Source organism: Microtus pennsylvanicus, chromosome 2, assembly GCF_037038515.1.
Source record: "Microtus pennsylvanicus isolate mMicPen1 chromosome 2, mMicPen1.hap1, whole genome shotgun sequence".
NCBI lineage: Eukaryota > Metazoa > Chordata > Mammalia > Rodentia > Cricetidae > Microtus > Microtus pennsylvanicus.
In genome coordinates, this window is record NC_134580.1 from 100,879,377 (window position 1) to 100,903,399 (window position 24,023).

The following is a 24,023-nucleotide window of genomic DNA, read 5'->3' on the forward strand; positions in this document are numbered from 1 at the left end:
TGATTGAGTCAGCACCTGGATCTTTGTCTTCTAAGCTTCTAAAACTGTAAGTAAATATTCAGACACAAGTCATGTACTTACATATATGAAGGCAAAGCACTCATACACATAAAATAAGATAAATTAAAAAAATTCTTTCAAAGGGCTGGAGAACTGGCTCAGGGTTGAATGCATACTGCTAGTTTTACAAAGGACCTGAGTTCAATTCCCAACACCCACATGCAGTGGCATATCTATAACTATAGTGGCATACAGACATCTATAACTATAGCTCCAAGAGATCCAGTGCCTCTGGACTCAGTGCGCACACACACACATAATTTAATTTTTAAAAATTGTAAAAAGGTAATTTGTTATTGCCTATTATAACCTGCCTAGCATATAGTGTTTTGGTACAGTAGCCTGGCAATGTAATAAGACAATCAATAGTAACCATGTGATTTCACACAACTGGGTGTGAACAATGGGGAGAACCTAGCTGCAGCCTCAGTAGAGAATGCCTGAGGCTTCAGTTGCTGGTTCTGGGCTCCCTCTAGTGGTGCATGAGTTTGTTCCCTTAGATGGTGCTCACACATAGAACTGCCAGATTTAGGGTACTGCCAACAAATAAAAGACCACAGAACTATTATAATGCCTTTCTTTTCAAGATCTTTCTTCTCTCTCTCTCTCTCTCTCTCTCTCTCTCTCTCTCTCTCTCTCTCTTCCTCCCTCCCTCCCTTCCTTCTTCCCTCCCTCCCTCCCTCTCTCTCTCTCTTTCTTTCTTTGAGACATTTTCCCATTCTGTAGATCGGGCTGACCTAAACCTCACTTGGTAGTTCAGGTTGGTCTGGAAATTGTGATAATCCTTTGGTAGGTTCCCAAATGTTGAAATACAAGTGTGAGCCACCACACCCAGCTTAGAATGGTTTTCTACAAGACTTTGTCATTGTAGGTATGATAAATTCGGATGTACAAATGGTTGAAACAAGACACTGAAGAACCGTCTGACTTAAAGGGGCAGGATGGATTTTCTGGCTGACTGGGAGACATCTGCAGTTCTCCTGAGGACGAGTGAAGAGTTGAAGGCCTAGGAACAGAACCCCTTGTTGATAATTGTGACTTAAGGACACGAGTGGGTGTTCCCGTGGGGAAGCTGTGTGTGTCCTGGCTAAGGTCAGAGGACTTTATAGTTTGACCTTGAATGAGATTAACTTTTCCACGCAACACAAAACAACACGTACTCTCCTCCACCTCATATCCCTACTAGCATAGCCTCCACCTCTGCTAAATAAATCAACGCAGCCATCTATAAGGTTTGAGAGGTTCTAATAGTCTCCTCGTGTATACTTCCCTCTGTTGGCATTGGCTATGGCCACTGACTCTACCTTTCATGCGACCGTGCTAAAATATGCAGAGAAAACCTCTTAAGATCATCCCATTAAACTTTCATTTTCTGGTCAGTTCTATACCACAGACATCCACAAGGACGCCAACTTTCACATCCGCCCCTTTACAAATTGAAGACGGTTATTATGTCTTATATTAGATATTCTTTCCCATGTCTGGACGCTATGAGCTTTTTGGAACGAGAATAAAATAAATTTCATAAGGTGTGGCCATCACGATTAACTTGACAGGTAATTTATTTACACCTCAGCAGCCTGTCCCCTCCTCCCACAGTTTTATCTTTACTTCACAAAAATGCAAACTCTTATTGGAAATTCAGAAGGCAGAGACCTGACACTGATGTAGCAGCCAAGGTACGTGTTTATGCCCTAGTGTGGCTTTGCGTCTGTCAGATGCCAGTTCTCACAGCCTCTGAAGGCTGCGAGACGGACAGCGCGGGTTCTGGAAACTTTATGGAGCCCCAGCCTTTTCACTTTCCCATAAGCCCTTTCGACCGTCAATCAGACGCTTGTCCTTTCATGGCGCATGCGCGCTGCCTGCATCCGGCACCCGGGTAGAATTGCTGCCGGGCTCTCCCGGGCGTGCTTCTCCTAATCATGGCTCCGGACTCGGGGCCCTTTCCCGACGGACAGCTTTTGAAGCTGCTGCCGGTGGATCCCCGGGACCGGGGCACCCAGCGCTGCCGCCTGGGGCCGGCCGCCTTCCGCAGCCTGGGCGCACGCCTGGGCTCGCCGCTGAGGATCACGTTGCCCGCCGGCGGCTGCTGCCTCTGCACGGCCTGGCCCCGGCGCGACGGGGCGGACGGCTTTGTGCAGCTGGACCCGCAGTGCGCGAGCCCCGGGGCCGAGGTGGCGGCGGGGAAAATCAGTCTGGACAGCTTGCAGCCGGTGCCCTGTCCGCCGCTGCGGCGGGTCGCGGTGTGGCCGGTGCTGCGACCGCAGGCGGGAACCCCAAGCCCTGATGCGGTGCTGGAGGTAGCGCACGAGCTGCTGCGCCACCGGCCGGTGTCGCGGGGACACGTGGTGGCCACCCCGCCTGGCATCCCCGGCCCGGTCGCCGCGCTGCACGTGGTGGGCGGGACGCCAGACCCTGAGCCCGCCGGCTTGGTCACACCGCACACCCGCATCACGCTCAGCGACAAGCCGCCGCCCCAGGTCGAGCCCCCGGAGGAGGTGGCCCTTGGGGGCCTGTCGGAGACGGCCGCCTCCCTACGGGAGCTGCTCCGCCTGCCGCTGCGCTACCCGCTCGCCCTGGGCGCGCTTGGGCTGGCGGTGCCCCGCGGGGTGCTCCTGGCTGGACCCCCGGGAGTGGGCAAGACCCAGCTGGTGCGGGCGGTGGCGCGCGAGGCGGGGGCCGAGCTGCTGGCGGTGAGCGCCCCGGCGCTGCAGGGAGCCCGGCCCGGGGAGACCGAGGAGAACGTGCGGCGCGTCTTCCAGCGCGCTCGGGAACTGGCCAGCCGCGGGCCCAGCCTCCTCTTTCTGGATGAGGTGGATGCCCTGTGTCCCCGGAGAGGCGGCTCGCGGCGAGCCCCCGAGAGCCGGGTAGTGGCCCAGGTGCTGACGCTGCTGGACGGCATCCATGGGGACCGGGAGGTTGTGGTTGTAGGAGCCACCAACCGGCCAGATGAGTTAGACCCAGCGCTGCGCAGGCCCGGGCGGTTTGACAGAGAGGTAAATAGCCCGCTTTGGTTAAGAGCCCCTGGTCCCTCGAAGCTCATCTTTTTGGACAGCTGGACAGGCAGGGTGAACCAGAGCCCGCTTATTCTAGAGTCAGATCATTCTGGGAAGCCGGGTGGTCATTAGCTTTGTTTTGCTAATGTTTATGTTAAGTCTTCAGGCAGCTCAGCCTGTTGCAAGCATATTCAACTGAAACAGCTTTGGAATGAAAACCTAGTCACAGTAAGAGAAGGCAGGAAAGGCAAACAAAAACTGACATCAGCCTCTTAATATATTCATTCCGTGTCAAGGTACCAGCTTCCTGTTCTACAGTTGACTTCCTGGGTTGTCAAGAAAGTTGAATATTCACAGCTGCCTTGTTTTACGAGTTTTGGTCTTCAAGTGATTTTTTTTTTTATTGCTGAGGAATAGTTAGAATAACTAGTAATTAAGCAATACGTGAATTTTGTTGGGAGGACTCTGCAGAGAGGTAGCAATTGCATACTTTGGCTTAACTCTTTTGAGCCCAAGAGTGGGTTTCTTCCTTGCACCATCTTATTAAAGGCCCTTCTCCCAAAGAGCAAGGACCTGGATGATCTGGCCTATTGTTTGATCCTTGTCAGCCAGAACTTCTTCAGTGAAATATATAATTTTCATTGATCAAATTCCCAGCCTCTGTTGGTCCATTAGGGAATTAGTATTTTCTTATATTTAGTATCTAAGGTGTGATAAATGGTCGTGATACAAGTTCCAGAATTATGTATTAGCGATTAAGAAAACACTGCAGACATGCCCATAGGCCAATTTGATTGAGAAAATTCCTCAGTTGAGGATCCCTTCTCCCAGATGTGATGACAAAGAATAGTTATTTGAGTGTCATTACAAAAGAGACCCTTGCTGGGCGGTGGTGGCACATGGCTTTAATCCTGGCACTCGGGAGGCAGATGCAGGCGGGCAGATTTGAGAGGATGCTTTTAAAGAAAGGATTTAAGTTGTATCGTTTTAATTTTTCTATGTTTTGCTTTACCTGTAGGTCGTCATTGGGGCTCCCACACTTAAACAAAGAGAGACAATTCTGCAAGTGATTACTTCCAAGATGCCCGTCTCCAGTCACATTGACTTAGGTCTCCTGGCAGAAATGACAGTTGGCTACGTTGGTGCTGACCTGACCGCGCTCTGTAGGGAGGCTGCCATGTGTGCCCTTCTTAAGAATGAGAAGGTAAGATGTGTTAACGTATGACCAGCCGTGTTCATCTTTCCTGGTGATACGACAAATTAATTTGGGGTTAAAGAAGTGGTAAGTACAGTACGTTCCTTGGCATGGTTGGCATTCTCCATGGCTGCTTCTGTGTGTATGTGTGTGTGTGTTGTATGTGAACGTATGTATATGAATTTACCTCATAGATTTGCATCTCAATGCTGTATAAATATATGATTGAAGATGAGGAAATGGCTGAGTCTTCCAGGCAGTTTCTTCAGTGAGTTTTCATCGCTGCCACAGGAACTCCCTAGTGCTAGAGCCAGACCAGCCAGGAAAGATATTGCCCCTTAGAAGAATCTGACAGATTTTAATTGAAATTTTTTAAGCAGCCACCTGAGACTTAGACAGAAAGGTGCAAACGCAGGACTAAGAGCTTTTGTATAGCTTTCCCCCGGATGCTCCAGTCATGACATCTGCTGGATTAATTCTCATTTTCTTTCTTGTGTGCTTGAGTTTACATGTGTGCATGTCTTTCTAAAACATTTAGAAATAATCCACAGCCATGATACCTCAGCAAGAATTTTAGCACTGATGATTAACTTCAGCGTTTGATTTCTAGAATAAGATGGTATCTGTAAGATTTCTTCATTGCCAGAAGACTGGTTTTTTTTTTCTTTATTATTGATAAATGTGTAGAGAGAAATGAAGTTTTCTAATCCAAGAGAAATTGAATACTTGGAATTGTATTTATTCAAGATTGTCACTGATTTTCAAATTTTGAATTTATAATTACTTTAAAAATATTTAGGATGATCTTAAATGTAATATTTTTAATACTGTTAATTTAAAAATCAAGTCATTTAGTATCTGATAACTGGAGTCCCTAAACCTCTTCGGCAAACAATAGTTTAAACAGCTAAGGATTCTGGGACATTTCAATGTTGTTCATAGCATCCTAAATTATTTTCAACTAAATAATTTATATCTTTCCTAATTTTGCACTATTTTCATTCTATGGTGGGAAGAAGTTAGATGCACTTCTGAGTCCCCATTTTAATGGATTTGGTACCAAACTGCCTAGAGTTTTAATGAGATCCTGTGTAAAGGTGTGAGAATGTGTGTCCTTTGTGGGAAGGGGTGAGAGTTCCAAAGAGGGGAAGGGAGGTGCATTTAAATTTCCTCACATTGAAGTTCTAGGCTTCATCTTAAGCGTCTCTGGCTTAAGTGGACCAGCCACTCTCTGCTGTTGAGGAGGGGTCTAGTCTCCATAGGTGATGGCTGAGTTCAGAAACAACCCAAGGGAAGTGGAGGGAAGAAGGGGCAAAGACGTCTGGGAAGATCTGACTCATCTCTCTTCTCCCACTAGGCAGGTGAGAGGCTGTGTACCAGGGCAGACAAGGAATCCATTAAAGTTTTTCTGAAATAGTCCAATTAAGGAATCAGGAACACAGTTTAATGAATTCAGAAGACGAAAGGATATATATGCCTGCAAGGACGCAGAGAGTCAGTGGTGAAGTGAGATCTTCAAATGCTAGGTGATGATATCTAAAATTAATGAGTATTCCATGCCCAGAGTCTAAGACCGCAAGCCAGTAAAGCGAAGAAACGAAACAGAAAACGGTGGTTATGTGTTCCGTGAGTCTTCTCATCAACAATAGAACAGATGCACGTGAATGGCAAAATCAGCTGGCGAAAGTTTGTCAGAATGTTTCCCTGTCAAACACACAACTGAAACTCAATAGGAGAACCAAGTATAAAGAAAGTGAACTTTGCCCAAAATATCACCTTAGATATGAAAGCTGTAACATTTGATATGAAGGCAAATTACTTAACAATAATATAGGTAAAATGGAAATGAACATAAGAAGCTTTTTTTTCATTTAATTTACTTTAAATTTATTTTATTTTTTTTAAAAAAGAAAACAAACTGTCTTTATTTTTACATATCAATCCCAGTTCCCACTCCCTACCCTCCTCCCATCCCCTACACTTACCCCCACCCCATCAAAGAAGCTTTGAGCAAACCAAAATTGTGCTTCACTGGGATGATCAAGAAAATCGTAATTAATACCTAATGTTAGGGGAAGATGGCCTTTGAGTATAACGAAAAGAGCCAATAAGGGCATGACTTGCTATTTGAACATCTGGAGATGGACAGATAAGTAAACTTGCAGACGTGACTAGGGCCCATCATTTTCATACGGAGAGAAGGTTCAGAGACAGCCAAGAGCAGCAACCTGAGAGGAAAGATACAGGCACAGACGGTAAAACACCAGCAAATATGATCAGTCTGCTTAGCTTCTCTAAAAGTCGCTTCCTGTTAGGTTTCTTTTTAACTTTTTATTTTTGAAATCATTTTAATTTTGTTGGAAAGTTCCAAAACAGTTACAGAGGATTTTAAACAGGCCCTTTATCCAGATCCATAATTTTTAACATATTGCTAAGTTAGTATTATCATACTCTCTTGTCCATCGTGTGTGTGTGTGTGTCTGTCTGTCTGTCTGTCTGTCTGTCTGTCTGTCTGTCTGTGTGCACTCGCGTTTGTGTATGGGCATGTTTTTTGTTTTATAGGGGCCACTTGAGGATTTTTTTTTTTAATCTGAGATTTGTGACTTTCACATGAGTGATTTGGGTTATCTTGTAGAATGGTCAGATTCCAGGTATACGTCCCTAATGGGAACAGTACATAGTCAGGATTGTGTCTTTACCATGTGGAGCATGGGGCCCCTCAGCTGCTCGTTGGTGTTATGAACTGAATACTGAACGGTTCCTCCGTGGAGTTATAGTACGAGGAGATGCTTTGAAGTGTGAAGATGTCCTCTCCTCCGTGTTCTTACTCAGAACAGCATTTATAGGAAGTCACAAACACCGATGTCTTTCTACTTGTTATTTCCTCTATTTCACTCTAGTTTGAAGAAATTTAATCAACACAATGTTGAGTATCATTTCTTCCTGGCAGACTTAAAAGTTTGTTAGAGTCGTCTGGGGAGAACAGCTTCCTGTAGCCAGAAGGGCAGGCGTGGCTGTGGCTTCCTGAGAGGACAGTCCCTTAACAGCTATAGCTGTCTGAATTTAGGCCTTGCGCCTTGTGAGCTCAGCAATTCCACTTTGAGGACATGATTGTCTGAGATGCTTGAACTTGAGACTAGTGGTAATTAGATTTATACATTCAAAAGAGAGAGATTTTTTTCTTTAGGTTGTTATGTGTGTATGCTATAGCAAAAGCCTGCCTAATATTTGGCTTGATTTTTCTCTTGGGGTTTCTTCAGAACCAGGACAGTCCTCAGATTGATGAAACGGACTTTCTTGACGCTTTGAAAAAGATTCAGCCCTCATCATTTCGAAGTTCTATTGGGCTGGTGGACATCAAGCCTGTTGGCTGGGAGCAGATAGGGGGACTTGATGATGTGAAGCTGAAGTTAAAGCAGGTAACGGTTATTAATCAGCTTGTCCAGCTGAGTCCCATGGTAGCGTTCTGTGTCTATAATGGAAATGCCGCAATCAGATGCACTTGCCATCTTACCCGAATTCTGCTCAGCAGACATCAAATCTAGTTTCTGTGATTCTCCATCTTAACCCTCTCTAAAAACTTTTGCTTTGAGGAGTTCATTCTCATCTAGAACACAGGTCGGCAGAACTCCCGTGACAAGCTGGATAGTAAATGCTTTAACTTTTGAGACATGCAGGCTGTCAGTCATTCCTTTGCCACTGCAGTTCGAGCCTGTAAATGAGAACGTTTGGCCGATGTTTCCATTATTCTGCATCTGTGGATACAACCAGCTGTCCAAACTACTGTCTGCCCTGAACAGATCCAACATTTGCTCTTGTTATCTTTTCCCTAAACAATATAATATGCCAACTATGAACATGGTATTTACTTATTATGAGTGGTGGAGGCATTTACAGCAAATAGATGCAGGTTATGTGCAAACACTGTGCTATTCCTCCTGGGGGCTGGGGTTGAAGCTGTGGTGAGCCTTTCCCATGGGCTTGTCTTATTTCACAGTCCTAAATTCATTCCTGAAAGACATCAGCCATGCCCCTTTGTTTTGTTCTGTTAGCCTGGCTGTGGCACTTCCTGCCTTTCTGGGCTCTCTTCTCCATTCCCTGAGATATTGGTGCTCTTACAGACTCATGAACATCTTTTTTTAAAATTACTTTTATTTTATGCCTATTAGTATTTTGGCTGCGTGTGTATATGGTCATCACATACAGACGTGTCAGACGCCCTAGGATTGGAGTATGGATGGTTGTGAGCCACCATGTAGGTTCTGAGAGCCAAACCTAGGAAGGTCCTTTGCAAGAGCAACATGTGCTCTTGACCACTGAGCCATCTCTCCAGCCCTAGACATCCTTTCTGTAGTCCAAGGTGATTGTCACGGTGTCTAAGACCGTTTTCGTCGTTACTTGAAAAGTCTTGAATAGACTTTTCCTGAGGTCATCAGGACTGCTTAGCTATCTGTCTGCTAGATAACCACAGGGATGCCAATGTGACATGTCTATGGTCCAGTTAATGTCAGGTGTAGGGCACATGCCTTTAATCCTAGCACTCGAGAGACAGAGGCAGTTGAATTTCTGACTTTGAGACAGCCAGTGCTACATAGTGAGACTCCGTCTTGAAAAAACGCTACCTCCACACCTAAGATTCCCTGTCAGGGTGGCTGCGGTCAGCCAGCAAGCAGTTTCCCGTCAGAAGTATGGTGCCAGAACTTTGTGAGATGCAGTTCCTCATCTTTCAGTGACTACTCTGTCTTGCTGTCTTCATTGCCTGCGGTACATCCAGCCTTTTGGATTTTTGTGGCCTAAATCATTGCAGGAGATTTCTGACCTGACTGATCGCCCTGTCTCAGTGTCCTTCCCTTCCAGAGCACTCTACATATTTCTGCATTGTCAGTTAGAGCTTGCAGGGCCCACTGTGGTCCACCCCCACTTGACCTCCATTGCTTCTGCTCACTGCTGGGACAGTCAGTTCTATAGTTCGATGGCTTCATTCACCTTTGTTTGTAGTATCCCTTCTCCTTGGGGTGCCTGTTTTGGCCTAGTTAGTTTAAAAGTCTGTCTCCTTTGGAACAAAGCTCTCACCTGCCACCCTTCTTCCTTGAGGTCACTGTTGGTCCTGCCACCTCACCAGCACTAAGTTGGACACTCACCAGTCACGGCTAACTTTCATAGGCCTGAGTCTCCGAGTCTGTAAAATGATCGTAAAGCTATTTCCCTTCGAGCGTTTAGGACTTCTTCACTGTTCAGTAACATTTATTGAGTGCCTGCTGTAGGCAAGTGTTACTCTGGGTCTTGAGGATTGAGACGTGAACTCTGCTGATTCTGTAGCGGGAACAGGGTGACCAACCCAACATGGGAAAAGAGTAGTAATCAACTCTGAATGTTCTAAGTACAGTGGAAGGCAGTACAGGCTGTGGCTGGGAGAAGAGGTGCTTTTCTGCTCAGGGTCCTTGGGGAAGACTTCTCCAAGCAGGTAATTTGAGGTGAGGTTGGAGAGCTAGAGACTGGCCACATGAGAGTGAAGAGATGGCTCAGCAGTTAAGAGCACTTGTTGCTCTTACAAAGGACCAGATTCAGGTCCCAGCACCCATATGGTGACTCACAACCATCATAACTCCAGTTCTAGGGGATCCAGTGACTTCTGACCTCTGCAGGGACCAGGCATGCACACGATACACAGGCATATATGCAAACCCAGACAACACAAATTTAAAGATAATTAAAAGTTTAAAGAGAAAAGCCACAGAGAACTGTTGGGAGAATGTTCAGGCATAGCTTGGTACCCCAAGTGAAAGCCATTGGGTGCAGATGGAACCAAGGAGTAGGGACCTGGGTTCTTGGGCTGCTGAGGACAGGAGGCTATTTCAGCTCAGCCCGCTCTGGGACTGTCCGATGAGGGGAGGGATTTGGGAAGTGCCCGGTATGCTAACATCTCTGTCTCTCTGCCTGTTGACAGTGTGTTGAGTGGCCTCTGAAGTTCCCTCAGGAGTTTGCTAGGATGGGTCTGAAACAGCCAACCGGCCTTCTCCTCTATGGCCCCCCTGGATGTGCTAAGACCACTCTGGTGAGGGCCCTGGCCACAAGCTGCCGCTGCTCTTTTGTGTCAGTGAGTGGGGCCGACCTCTTTTCACCTTACGTTGGAGATTCGGAGAAAGTCTTGTCTCAGGTTCGTTTGTTTTTAAGTATTGTCTTTTCCCCAGTGGTAAAAGTTATACATGCTTACGTTTAAAATAAGAGCCCTCTTCCCCATAGTTCTTCCACCCACTGCTACTGTTTCATGTATGTCTTCTCTCTGGTTTTGAATGATGTTGAGGTAAGGTTTTATCAATCTGAAGTTTTATCTTTTTTAAACTTTTATTTTTAGTTTTTAAAAATCATTGCACATGTGTGTGCCCATGTGTGGCATGTGCACTTGTGTGCAGGTGCTCACATAGGCCAGAGAGGATGCTGGATTCCCCTGGAACTGGAGTTGCAGGGAATTATGAGTCGCCAGTTTAGGTACATACTAGCCACTGAACTCAGGGCCTCTGTAAGAGCAGTAAGCAGCCTTAGCCCCCTGAGCCATCTCTCTTGGTTTTTAAAGTTAAATATTTGTTATCAGGTAGGTGTGGTGGCATATGCCTTTTATTCTAGTGCTCAGGACAGACAGATTTCTGCGAGTTCCAGGCCAGCCCGGGCTACATAATGAAATCCTGTTTTAAAAGAAAAAAGTATTATCACTTCCGTGTTAAATATCTTTAAATAAGACAACTTTTAATGACTATCTATCACTGACTTTTTTATTTACTAATTTCCCAGGTCTTAAGCACTTAGAGTCTTCATTTTTCTGTTTTAATGTTTGCAGATAGCAGAGTGAAAATAGTCACCGGATGGCGTGTGACGTTATGTTTTTTTTTCCCCTCACTAAGGTATTTCGACAAGCAAGAGCCAATACGCCAGCACTTGTGTTTTTGGATGAAATTGACTCAGTCTTGGGGTCTCGCTCAGTCGGCACCTTGGGATGTGATGCTCGGGAGCGAGTTCTTTCAGTTCTGCTGAATGAGCTCGATGGTGTGGGAGTTAGGACGGTAGAGAGAAGAGGGAATAAATCAGACCACCAGGGTAAATACCAGGAGCTGGGGCTCTTCTTTAGCCAGGGTGCACCATAATCCCAGGCCAGAATTAGGTAGCATTCCCACATGACTGCATTTCCTGGGCTGGATCCATCTTCTGGAGGGTTATAGGATGTCATTGACTTCTCAGGGCTTTTATAGGACTGATAAAAATTGGGATTTGGGCAGAATAAGTGAAAAGTCTTATATTTATCTTAGATGTGAGTTTTATTTTCTAAAGAATGAGAAATATATCTTACTTAATGGAGAAGGAATTTATTCTCATGAATATGAGAATATATCCTGAGAAGGACTTATCCTCCTTCAATTACAAAACAAACTAATACTTGAGTAACTTCAGTAGTTGAAAGCAAGTGAAGTCAGTGAGTCCTCTGCCTCTGTGAGCCTCTGCTTCAGAAAGAGTGGTTTCTTGTCCTGAGTGGATAATACCTGATTTATTATAATGATATTCCTGTTTTTTTTCCCATTTTTAAATTATTCCACAGAAGGAGCATCTTAACCACTCAGTAGGAATAAAGCACACTAAATTAGAAGGGGCCCACAATAACCTGATCTCATGATGCAGGGGTTCCCATTAGCATGCTGGGAAACTTGCTGCTTTGAGGGGTAAACACTGAAGAACTGTTTGGATTATCCAGCTCAATGAATGATTTTGGTTTTAGGCCTTGTCGTGTCTTGCTTTGAACTGTTTCTTCTCTCGGGCTTGGGATTGTATGTAGGTCAGTGATAGAGTGACTGCCTGGCCTGACCAAACCCTGAGCGCTGTCCCAGCACTATGCAAAACCAGGGGTGCTGGTTCAGGTGTGCTGGTTTGTGCTGGGAAACCCAGCACTTGGGAGGTGTGAGCAGGGGAGCAGAAGTTTAAGGTCCCTTTTGTTGGGTAGAGAGTTTGGGGGTAGCCAGGGGTCCATGCGATCCCACTTCAAACAGAAGCACATGTTGCTTCTTATCCAGGGTTTGCATAACTGCAGCGCAGGTTGACCATTTCTGCCTCTGGAAAAAAAAAGATGAAATTTCCATCTTTGGGGACACGGAAAGCTAGACCTTCCAGAACTGTCATGGCCCCCATTAGCCACGCAGTCTGCCTTTGTAAGCGGTCTGTTTATAGTTGTCATCCATCAGGGGCCTGAGTGGATTTGGGCAGGTGTCCTTCCGTCAGTTCTCACACAGAGAAACACCTGTCAGGACTACTGTCCTTTCAGACACACAGGTAGCTCTTTGATTAAGGAGTTGTTTGTGGGTACCAAGAAGGTGTCTGGGATGGCGAGTGAGCATCCTGGCTCTGAGGAGAGGTTGTTCTTGTTGAAACTGCACTTTGTCATGTGTGACTTACTTGAAAGCGTTTTCATGAGTAGCAGTTTGTTGACGTGACTCTGTGTTGTATGCTTTCCCACAGAATACCAAGAGATTCTTCATCGGAATGTCATGATCGTTGTGGCAACCAATAGGCCTGACGTCTTAGATGAGGCCTTGCTGCGGCCTGGAAGACTGGATAAGATGATCTATGTCCCCCCTCCTGATCAGGAGGTAACGGCTGATGTTTCCTCTGCACTCAGCAGCGCATCCATGTCTGCCTGAGTTCCAGATGGGCGTGGGCCAGCCTCGTGCTCTCTCTGATTGGTGTTTGTCCGTGCCTTCAGGGAAGCATGCCTGGAAGTGACTCTGGTGTCTCAGCAGTGCCAAGGGCACTGGGTACTGTTGTGCACTGGGATGGAGGAGGCGCTGAAGGCTCTGGCAGTGTTTGGGGCTGCAGGGACTGTAGTGCGTTCAGTCAGGAAATCCTTCACTTCAGATGCACAGAGCAACCCGCAGATGGTGAAGGGCTCCAAGAATTAATTTTTCCTTCCTTGGGCTTTTATCAAGTTTTAAAGAGATTTTTTTTTTTTTAAAAAAAGTAATGTCTGATGCTTCTAAATGTATCTGATAATTCATGTGTTTGTTTCTAAGACTGTTCTGATAGTGGTATTTGTTCTCATAAGAAGAAATGGTTATGATTGGCTACTTCAACCATAATTAAGAAACTACTTTTCACCATTACTGTGTGGACCACTGATGACTCAATCTCTCTCTTTCAGAAGCAAAAATGATTTTAATTGATTATGAACCCCACACACACATTACACACACCACACAAATATACTACACATAGACACCACACACACAAATATACACATTATTCACATACACCACACATATACAAATATACACCACACACAAATATATACACTGCACACACCACACCACACAAAATACATATACTGCACATATACACCACACACACAAATATATACATTATACGTATACACCACACATACACAAATACACACGACACACAAATACATATACTGCACATATACACCACACACACAAATATATACACTGCACATACCACACCACACACAAATACACACACTGCACATATACACCACACACACACACTTTGTAATACGATAAAAAATTTGAACTTAAAATGTTTAATGTATCAGTGTTGAACATGAATGTTAAGGATTGTAAACATTTTGTCTTTGGTTTTGTTCCAGGGCAGGCTTTCTATTTTAAAAGTCTGTACAAACAACATGCCAATAGGACCTGATGTTTCCTTAGAAAAGCTAGCGGCAGAAACGGGTTTTTTCTCTGGAGCCGATCTTAGAAACCTCTGCAAAGAGGTAAGTTTGAAGTTTGTGCTATTTTGTTTTGAGGCAGAGGGGTCACGGTAGGTTTTTTTTCCTCTGTAAACTTGACTAACTATAAAATTCAGAAGAACACATACATCTTAAGTATATAGTAGTGAGTGATTGTGAAGTGACCAGACTTTTAGAATCTTCCTAGGCTCCTTCCTACCCTCTGTCCCCTGTTGCTCCACAAAGATCACCTCACTGCCCACTTCTACACTGGAGACCCAACACTGCTCCCTCCTGCCCTAAGTCGCCTCATAGCTTTTGAACTTTGAGTTTCTACACTCTGCCATGAAGTTTGTCGTTACATCTTCCATACATGTACATGGCTACAAGGAGACTTGCTGAGCCATAAAACATGTCATCTTTTCTTTTATGAGCAGTGCTGTGTAAACTTTCCTATGTTCAGGTTAAGGTTCCTCTCATCTTAAACTATATGTGGACTCAGAGTGTATGTTATTCTGCAGTTTGCCCATTTACAGCTAGATTTTTAATGTACAAAAAACTGTGGTCAGCCAGTCTGTGGTGGTGCACGTCTTTAATCCCAGCAGAGGCAGGCGAATCTCTCTGAGTTTGAGGTCACTGTGATCTACAAGAGCTAGTTCCAGGACAGGTCCCAAAGCTGCAGAGAAACCCTGTCTCGAAAAACCAAAACCAAAACAAAACTGTGCTGTAGGGTGGATTTTTAGGCACCTTAACTTCTAGCTTAATGTTTGTAATGGCATTGAACTCCTCTGACGTGAGGCCAAAGGTTTACTGCCAGACTGCAGTGTTGATGTTATTGTTAGTTTTTAAAAGAAGCAAATTAACTGTTCTCTCTTGCTGGTCTCTGTCATCAGGCTGCCTTGTTTGCTCTGCAAGAGAATGGACTGGAAGCAACCTCAGTGAAACAAGAGCACTTCAGGGAATCGCTTAGGACTGTGAAGCCGTCCTTGAGTCGGGAAAGCTTGACAGTGTATGAAAACTTATTTAAGAAAGGACTTTCTGCCTTGGAAGATAATTAAATTTTTATTTTATTCAGTTTTTCACTTTCTTACGGTTTGCAACTTCACACTTTCCTGAGAGAGAGAGAGAGAGAGAGAAAGAGAGAGAGAGAGAGAGAGAGAGAGAGAGAGAGAAACTTGCCCTGATAAACACCATCTTACTTCTAGAAAGTATATTAAAACACTAATAAAAAGGGTGTGTGTGTGTGTGATTTTGTTAGGATAGTTATTTTTGGTCTCTTTTTGTGGCTCTGACGTGATGTCACGTTTACAGGAAAGTTGCGGGACTAGAACGGAGGACTTCAGTGTTCTCCAGCCCAGATTCTTTCGTTTAGCATTTCGTCATTGTTCTCTGTCCTTCCTCCACACACACAGTTTTCTGAACAGTTGGCTACTGGGATACAGTCATACATCACTCTTCTTGGGGAGGACACTAAGAAGTGTGTCATTAGGCGGTTCTGTCCCGAACGCCATCGAGTAACGCGGTTATTCAAGCACAACAGCGACCGCACCGTAAGGGAAAGCCTTGGGAGGTCACTGTCATACATCCCTGTCTCTTAAACACTGTCTGACTCCTCCTCCGTTCTAGCTAGTGTTTAGTGCGTGTGTCTTACAAATAACATTGTCTCATACTGCAGTTCCCTCACCAAGCTCAGGAAATACAACACCAACACAGTATTTTAATGTATCCAGTGAGTTCCTCTCTCTGTCCCTGTGATGGCCTACGTAATCATCACGTAATCATCTTTTTCTGTCAGACGATCGAGTCTGGGGTTACACCTTGAGTTAAGCTATCATGCACCTTCCATGTTTTACTTGGAAACAGTTCTCGGTCTTTCCTGGCCTCAACATCTTTGGAAACAGACCAGTTTTTGGTAGACCAGTCAGCTCCAGCACGTCTGCACTTCTTTGGATGTACGTTTTTTGTGTCACCGTGGCTGTTCTTCATCCTCTCCGCTGGAGGCACAGTGCGCTCCGCGTCGTTGGTGATGTTCATCCTGTCCACCCATTGTGTGGTTTCTCCTTTGTAGTCTTAACTCCCCTACTTTGCAATTGTAATTGGAGGCCATAGTTTGGTCTGTATGTTTTTATTTTTATAGAAGCAATTAAGGATTAAAAACCCTTTGATATATAACTTTCTTATTCTTGTTTTTTTTTTTAACTTCTGAAGTAATGATAGCACTCAGTTTTTTACTGCTGTTCTCACTAAGCAATGTGTAGGGAGCACCTTACCTTAGATGCCAAAGGTGGCACCTAAGTGCCTGTCACTGAAATGCCCAGGAAATGGCAGAGTCTGACCAGGACATCCTGTGACTCAGTTTCCACAATCAGAAGATTGCTCTGGACAACTTCCAAGACTGTTTTAAAAAATTGGTTTTTACTTAGACTTTATGGTTTACTAAAGCTGGTTTTCGTGACATTCTCACACGCATGTCCTGTGTTCATATTACCTTTCTCCACCTCTTCCTTCTCATGGTCTACTCTGTTAGCCCAGATACTCCCCTGTGGTGGAATGCTATTTTAAAATGTGTCGCATTTTTTATGCCGTGGAACGTGTTTAAGGATGCAAAGATGTGTTGCATTCTTTATGTTGCATTTGCTTAACGGTGAAGCTGTGTTTCTTTGCCTGCCTAACACCTGATTGGTCTAGTAAAGATCTGAATGGCCAATAGCAAGGCAGGAGAAAGGATAGGTGGGGCTGGCAGACAGAATGAATAGAAGGAGAAAAAGAAGGTTCAGGAAGCAAGAAGAGGAGAGGAAGGCACCAGGGGCCAGCCACTCGGCTACAACTACAGCCAGATGTTGCGATGTAAAGAAAGGCCTACAGAAAAAAGCTAATAGCCCAGAGGCAAAAGACAGACAGGATACTTTTAGTTAAGAAAAGCTGACCAGAAACAAGCCAAGCTAAGACCAGGCACTTGTAAGTAAGAATAAGCCTCCATGTGTGATTTATTTGTGAAGTGGGTGGTGGCCCCCAGAGGAGCAAAGAGTAAAACAATCAACTACAGTATTCATTTTACTTTCACACCAAAATCTTTGTGGAAGGTGAGTACTTGGCCTGGAAAGCTTGTCAGTAAGTTGGCAGTGTTTATTTCCCGCTGTACTGAGCTCAGACTGCCCTAGAGCCTTAGTTGTTGGCCCTAGCATGAAGAACACCGGGAACTCCCAGGATCAGCACCCACATGACAGCTCACAACTGTCTGTTACTCCTGTTCGAGGGAGTGTGACACCCTCACACAGACATGCAGGCAAAACACCGATGTATATACAATACAAATTATTTTAAAAAATTTTTTGAAGCTAGGGGGTTTGCTGCTTAAGTTTACATTCCATGGGAGAGAGCTCAACAACCATGACTGGATGTGTAAGTCAGGTTGTCCTCCCTACAGAAGGCTCTAAGTGTCTAGCATTGGGAGTTGGGGAGACAAAGCCTCCTCAAAGAATTATCAAGGACATAGTGTCCTGATGGGACCTCGGGGGGCCTGCCCAAGTTTGGAATGTGAAGGGTGGTAGCCACACCTGCTTCACATCCTGGTCTCCCCGGCAGCAGTGGCCTGGCGCCCCACCTGACTGCCAGTGTTCAGTGTTTGTGAAGTGGGAAATCTTATTAGGGAAAGTGTATGAAGAACTGGGTGGTGAAAAATTCTAGATGGTTCTGCCCACAGCACTCAGAAAAAAAAAGACCAAAAGATACGAATTGTTAGCATATACCTATTTTTGTAATAATATTTATTGAGCAGATAGTTTAATATTTAAATTGCTGCATTTACCTTAGTAAGTGAGATTGGTGGTTAAATACAAACTACCTTGAATTGCTGTGATTCCTTGAACCCAAGAGAAAAACAAAACAAATAACCCTACCCCTGCGTCTTTCAGAATTCAGCGTACCTGGGCATTCATGCAAAAGGTCCAAAGTGTGGCTTCCTGGATCTGTCATTGCTACAAGTAGACATGAGTGTATTTTAATGGTTGTATGAGCACATTCTATGTGTAGATACATATTTCAGTCCCTTTAACAGTTTATCCTAAAAAATTGGAAACAAAAAATAGAACCATGTAGCGACTTCACTGAATGATCAGTACTATGGTGAATTTGCTAGCTATTGTGACCAGAGCAGTTATGAACATGGATGGGCATGTGTCTCTGTGGTAGGAAATAGACTCTTTTGGAAAGATGCCCGGAAGTGTACTGGAAAGAGCTGTGTAGGTTGCAGGGGTGGGCCGGGGAGTGGGGGAGTCATCAATGGCCTTGCCCAGCTGAAAACTACAGTAGTGACCAATGTGTGAGGCCAGCCTGGGCTATGCTGTAGCCATGGGTGCAGTAGTGGCATAGATGCTACGGGGTTAACCAACCACTAAAAAGTTTGGATTGAAGAAATTCGGATTGGATTTAAGATCCCCTCCACAGAAGGAAACCCACGTCTGTTACTGTAACTCTGCCCGAGAGCCTGTAACTGGGGAGTCCAGAGGCCCTAGGGATGAGCCTACTATGATTCCTATGTTTGGTAGACATAGCGTCGCTGCCCTTTAAATCCGTCTCTCTCCTGGTAAATAGGTGCAGCTCTCAGACACAGGAGAGTGTTTATTGTGCAGTGGACACTATTAGGGCAGGAACCGGAACTGATTAAAATGCAGAGGCCAAGTTGTCAGTTGAGTACCAAATGGGACTTCTCTGTCATACTCGCTCAAGGTTCAGTGATCATCATGGGGGAGGGGTGTGTGTGTGTGTGTGTGTGTAAGAACCAAGGGTGTGGGGCACTGGAACTAAACAGTGTCCTCTGGACATGACAGGACCACCACACTTGAGCTCATGGTGGCTGGGTGCCTCTGTAGGTCAAACTAATCAGTAGTTTGTTACAGGGGTGGGGAAAGAGTTCATGACCACCACCCCCCCTTTAACTGAGGAGCTATAGGCAGTCGATGGTTTTTCCAAGAGAATCAGTTTTTTTTAAGGATTTGGCCCCCAGCAGGGGATGACCGCATACCCCAGAGTATATGGGAACACAAACTGGACTCAGTTATTTCAAACAAACAAGCACAAGACCCCACGAAGTTGGGAGGGTAGGGAGGTAGGGATGGATCCAGGAGGAACTAGAGGAGAAGTGGAGGTGAATATGCTCAAAATACCTTGAGTAAAATTCTCAAATAAAATACAAATTTAAAAGCTGTTCTCTTTTTGCTCAGTTGCACACATCTGTGATTCCAACACTCACCTGGCTGAGTGGGAGGATCTTAAGTTTGAGACCTACTTGGGCTAGGCTGTAGTAAGACAGCTGTTCCCAACCCCTGCGCACCACCCCCCTGCCAAAGGTTTTCTTTACTGCAAAAGGATTTTGTACTGGAAATTTAACCCAAGCCACAGGATTATCCAATTTTTTGATATTGTGGCGTAATATCATCTGTAAATGTATTGGGTTATCTTGCAATTCCTGGGCTACAGTCTGGACACTCCAGTACATCCTGAGCTAGGGGTTCCCACCGACACAACTTTACCATCAGTGTGATTTAAAACAACTTTAAAGTACCAAGTTTGTTTTGATTTAGGGTGCACTAATAGTGCTGGTGTTGGGAGATGGACTTCCCTTCCGATTCCATCTCTACTACTCACTAGCTGCCTGCGTTGACCATCTCTGCATCGAATAGCCCCCCCACACACACACCCCGCCCCGCTCTGCCCCGGTCCAGGAATCTGGCTCAGTGGCCACAGTCGCTGGGTTAGAGGAATTACTTACAAAGCAAACTGCCATCCCAAGTTTCTGAGCTGGGGGGAACCCAAAGATGAAGCCAACAGTTTGAGTCCACAGCAGAAAAGGACACCTGGAATCTTCTGCAGTTGAACTTTGTTTCTTTTCCCTTAACCCTGACTTTTTTTGGGGGGAGGGGGCAGGCATCAGGACTCCGTTGGAGTTTATATGAACTTTACAATTTACTTTTTAGCAATCTCCGTGTGCGACATGTCACGTTTTAGAACTTTTATGTGGTTGAATTTGGTCCAGTTTACACGGCCCTGAACCTAGCATCCTTTCCTGGTACTCAGGGAGAAGGTTGCAGTCAGCTCTGGAGCCTCTGCCCTCCCTTACCCCTCCCTCAGTCCCTCCTTTCTAGAAGGGCTGGGTGCCTTTCACCCAGGCTTTGGCCATCACACTGTAATCTCCCAGACTTTTGGAGGTGCAGGACCCACAGAAAGCGATGGGGACCATAGAAGGGGACCGCGGATAAGGACCGCGGTCAGCAGCCGCGCTGCGCGACCGTCCTGCAGGGGGCGCGCGTGAGCTGTCTCAGTGTGCGTCCGTCGGACCGGTCCCCGCGTGACCAGAACGCGGCCCTTCCCGAGCAGTTGGCTGCATATAAGGCCGGCTCTCTGCTGGGCGTTAACATCTCCCGGCCACAGCCGACCCAGGTGCGTCTCTTTCTGGAAAGTTCCCGGGCCTTCTGCGTCTGTTGGACGGCTTGGTTCCCCCGGCCCCAGGGGAGGATGTTTTTGACCAGTATCTCGGATTTTTCCTTCTAGATTTGGAATTCTACACTAAAGTCATCATGGGCATCTTCCAGAGATTGTCGAAAAATAAGGAAGTAAGTTTTTAAAGCAACCGGTAAATCTTGACTTCTGAGTGTGTGGGTTTTTTTTTTTTCTCTCTCTCTCTCTAGAGAAGAAATAAAAGATGGTGAAGATTTTGAATTTTTATACTATTTTGTTATATTTCAGAGGTTTCATACTGAATCTATCCCCCACCTGTTCTGTCTTAGCTCATTCCTTTGGCGTTTATCATAACCGTGGCGGCCACTGGAGCTTCATCTTTCGCTATGTATGCTTTGAAAAAAACCGACGTGGTGTAAGTATTAATGCCTCCCGTGTAGGGATGCCTGCTTTTCTCCCACCTGCAGATTCTGAAACACATGCCGTCAGTGTCTGGGTTTTTTCCTACGAATCAGAACACCAAAGTGTGGGCTGAAAAAGAATTCTGGTGTTAGAGAGGCTGACAGACGGTGACATTTGTTTCTTACATATGAACCCTCGACTCTCCTGTAGCGAAGTAAAATTTGATTTCTTTTTAAGTTTAAGCGTTGAAATTGAAATACTTAAATAAATATTTAGGGGGTACATATCATCAAGCATAATTGCTTTAGGTTTCAAAATGTCAACTTAATGAGAAAGTTCTCTCCTACTGTGGTAGAATTGAAACGTTCAGCTATCTGCAATGAACTCTATTCTCAGTTTTGGGTAAAGGAAAGTACTAGCTAGGTTCTGTCTCCTGGGATGCAAGGAAGAGATATTTCTGAGACTGGCTACAGCTGGTCCAAGGTTCAGAGAGGACAGGCGCTCTAACAACAGGCAGAGAGGGTGGTGCCCGGAACCAGCGCCTGCACAGTTCAGTGTAGCCCCCATCCCTGCTAGCAACTTGGCCCTTGCTTGTCCTTTCACCTCCATGACTACCTGTTTGTGGGCGCAGTCTCCAATCCCGCCCAATAAAGCAAATAGACCTCTTACCTGCACTACAGAGGAAGGGCTCCTTAAAGCTCGAAGCAAACCCTGAGTTTTCAGTGGACACGTCTTTCACTTCAGCGGTTACAGCTGGTGACCAAAGTTAACAGTTCCTGTGTGAAGACCGAATCAGTCCCTGGATATTTTATACACCCAATCTCTCTCGGGTTTGTATAAACACATTTACCTTCATTTAATGAATCTTCTTTTATTTTTAGTATTGATCGGAAAAGAAACCCTGAACCTTGGGAAATGGTGGATCCTACTCAACCCCAAAAGGTATTGCTGAAGTTACAAGGTGTGATTGACATTCAGCTAGGAATGTCCCTTGCACCGACAGTGGACATCTGGTGTCATTTTGGAAACCGTGATCTAGAGACCTAGCTCAGGTTGTTATTCTATTCCGTACAGACACAGCAGACCCAGTTTGGCTTCTCTGACTCTGTGAAATATTGTGATGATAAAACTTGCCCTTAGAGTTTAAAGAATCTAAATACAGAGACTTTTAGCATAGTGCCCAGCCCATATTTAGCCACTCAAATATAAATCTTTATCAGTTTTGAAATACATTACCTTGTTTCCCTATTACTTAACTAAAATTAATATGAGGTGGGATAAACAATAGGAATTCCTGAAAATGGAGTGGATTTTTTTTTCTCAGTGGAGTTAGCTGTCATTCACTCATTTCCAAAAGACTACTCGAAAGGTTTTATTTGTAATAATTATTTGTTGGGGGCAGGGAGTCACGCCTGTGCTGTGGCTCACGTGTGGCGGTCAGAGGATGACGGACACCATCAGTGTTCTTCTCCCACCACGTAGATCTCAGGAACCAAACTCAGGTTGCAGGCCTTGGGTGCAAGCACTTTTACTCACTCAGCCCTCTTGCCAGCTCACCACTCTAGGTTTTAGTTTTTATAATTTAAATATTCTGAAGGCTACAAGCACGGGGCCAGAATGAACGCCATTTAGGGCTGGTAGAAAAGACTTCACAAAAGGCAAAGCTCTGAAAACATTTAAGTCAAGGAGAGGCATTCAGAATCGTTGTGTCTCAGGGTCTGGGATGAGAAAGCGCTGCTGGGGACAAATGGGGGTGTCTAAATGAGAGCTGATTGGCTCATTCGTGCCTCTGTGAAGCAACTGCAAGGAGGGAATTTTAGGAGCCTACTGTGTGACTTGCCCTGTGCCTTGAACATTGTCCATCCTTTTACAAGGAACTGATGCACCCCTTGAATTTAATTGCCATCTTAGCAAATTAAAAGTCTCGACGCTACTAATGTAAGCAGGACAGATGCGTGACTGCTCTCCCTGGTCCTGTGGCACCCGGAGACCCAGAGGTCTTAGGGGATGGAGTGGTGTGGTAAGAAACTGGCCAGTCTGCTAATCTGTGCTTGATTCAGAGTCGAGGAGAGGTGATTCCATAGTGATAGTCTTCCTTCAGGGAGAAGGACAGGTCCCCTAAGGGAATGTGAGGACGGAGGGCAGATCCTTAACAAAGCGGCTTGCTTTCTGTTTTTCAAGCTTATAACCATCAACCAGCAGTGGAAGCCCGTGGAAGAGCTGCAGAAAGTCCGGAGGGCAACCAGATGATGGCTCTTCACTCCTTCCTTCCGAAGAATGCTCTATGAATCTAGCGGAAACACTTCAGCACAAACTAGATTTTGATACCAGTGTGCGGAAATGCTTCTGCTACGATTTTAGGGTTTGCCTGCATTCTTTGGATCCTGTGTAAGCAATTGAAGGTAGCACATAGTCTGAAAAAAATTTTTTGTGTTTGTTGGTGTAAATTTCAATTTTGCATTTGAAATTTAATGTTCCTGATGCTTGGGTGTAGTCCTTGAAATGTATGACCATATATAAATTAGATTATTGCCTGTAATAAAATATTATTTATGCAAGAGATCTCAAAAATTATTTAGCTTTAAAAGTATGATACCATCTTTTTATGGGAAAAAAACCCACATTTTTTGAAGCATAAAACTCCATTTTTCAAATACCAGCAAGTACAGATTTCTAAGCTTTCCCCGAGCCCTTTCCCCCTCACCCCAGAAACCTTTGGAGCAGGTGTTGTCTGCAGTAAAGCGAAGAACAAGTGCAAAACTTGGAAGAAGGTGAATGCGGTAGGCTCAGGAGGAAAGGGAAGTGGAGACAGGCAAGAGGGCTGTATGGAGAGCTGGTGAACAGGAACCGGAGGCACACAGAGAGCCCTGCAGGTGCCAGTGGGAACCCTGCTGCTCCCAGGAGGACGGAGGATGGAGCAGGTGGGATGGGGGGTGGGGTAGGGAGATTGAGGGGGCTGGGGAACCCTGGCCTGCATCCTGCAGAGTCTGGCCAGAGACTTGAGAGAGATGATTTCATCATACCCAGAATGCCCACCCATCTCCCCATCCCCCTGCTATCCCACCCTTGACTGCTCTTAAAGATGCGATCAGGAGAGGGCTGTTTCCCATGGAGTGTAAAAGAAATTGGGATATAATTCTCATGTCTTAGTAAGTAACCCACTGAAATTGCACAGCTCAGTGTTTTTATT

The 24,023-nt window shown here is 45.3% G+C and overlaps 2 protein-coding genes across 3 annotated transcripts; both read left to right on the top strand.

Annotated features, from left to right (window-relative positions):
- Positions 1 to 1,914: 1,914 nt before the first annotated feature.
- Afg2b (AAA ATPase AFG2B) lies at positions 1,915 to 15,049 on the top strand. Its single transcript, XM_075961994.1, has 8 exons — positions 1,915 to 3,056; positions 4,075 to 4,260; positions 7,512 to 7,670; positions 10,199 to 10,408; positions 11,151 to 11,343; positions 12,751 to 12,881; positions 13,895 to 14,020; positions 14,869 to 15,049. The coding sequence occupies exons 1-8, from the start codon at positions 1,983 to 1,985 to the stop codon at positions 15,031 to 15,033; spliced, it is 2,244 nt and encodes a 747-aa protein (XP_075818109.1). The 5' UTR covers positions 1,915 to 1,982; the 3' UTR covers positions 15,034 to 15,049.
- Positions 15,050 to 20,326: 5,277 nt separating this feature from the next.
- Positions 20,327 to 23,404, top strand: Coxfa4l3 (cytochrome c oxidase associated subunit FA4L3). Of its 2 annotated transcripts, XM_075963801.1 has the most exons (5): positions 20,327 to 20,413; positions 20,525 to 20,586; positions 20,761 to 20,846; positions 21,715 to 21,775; positions 23,015 to 23,404. In XM_075963801.1, exons 2-5 carry the CDS (start codon positions 20,551 to 20,553, stop codon positions 23,081 to 23,083), a joined length of 252 nt encoding a protein of 83 aa, XP_075819916.1. In that variant the 5' UTR covers positions 20,327 to 20,413; positions 20,525 to 20,550; the 3' UTR covers positions 23,084 to 23,404. The 2 variants fall into 2 exon arrangements, with proteins under 2 accessions (XP_075819916.1, XP_075819915.1); XM_075963800.1 differs by lacking the exon at positions 20,327 to 20,413 and having other exon boundaries at positions 20,422 to 20,586.
- The last annotated feature ends 619 nt before the right edge of the window (positions 23,405 to 24,023 follow it).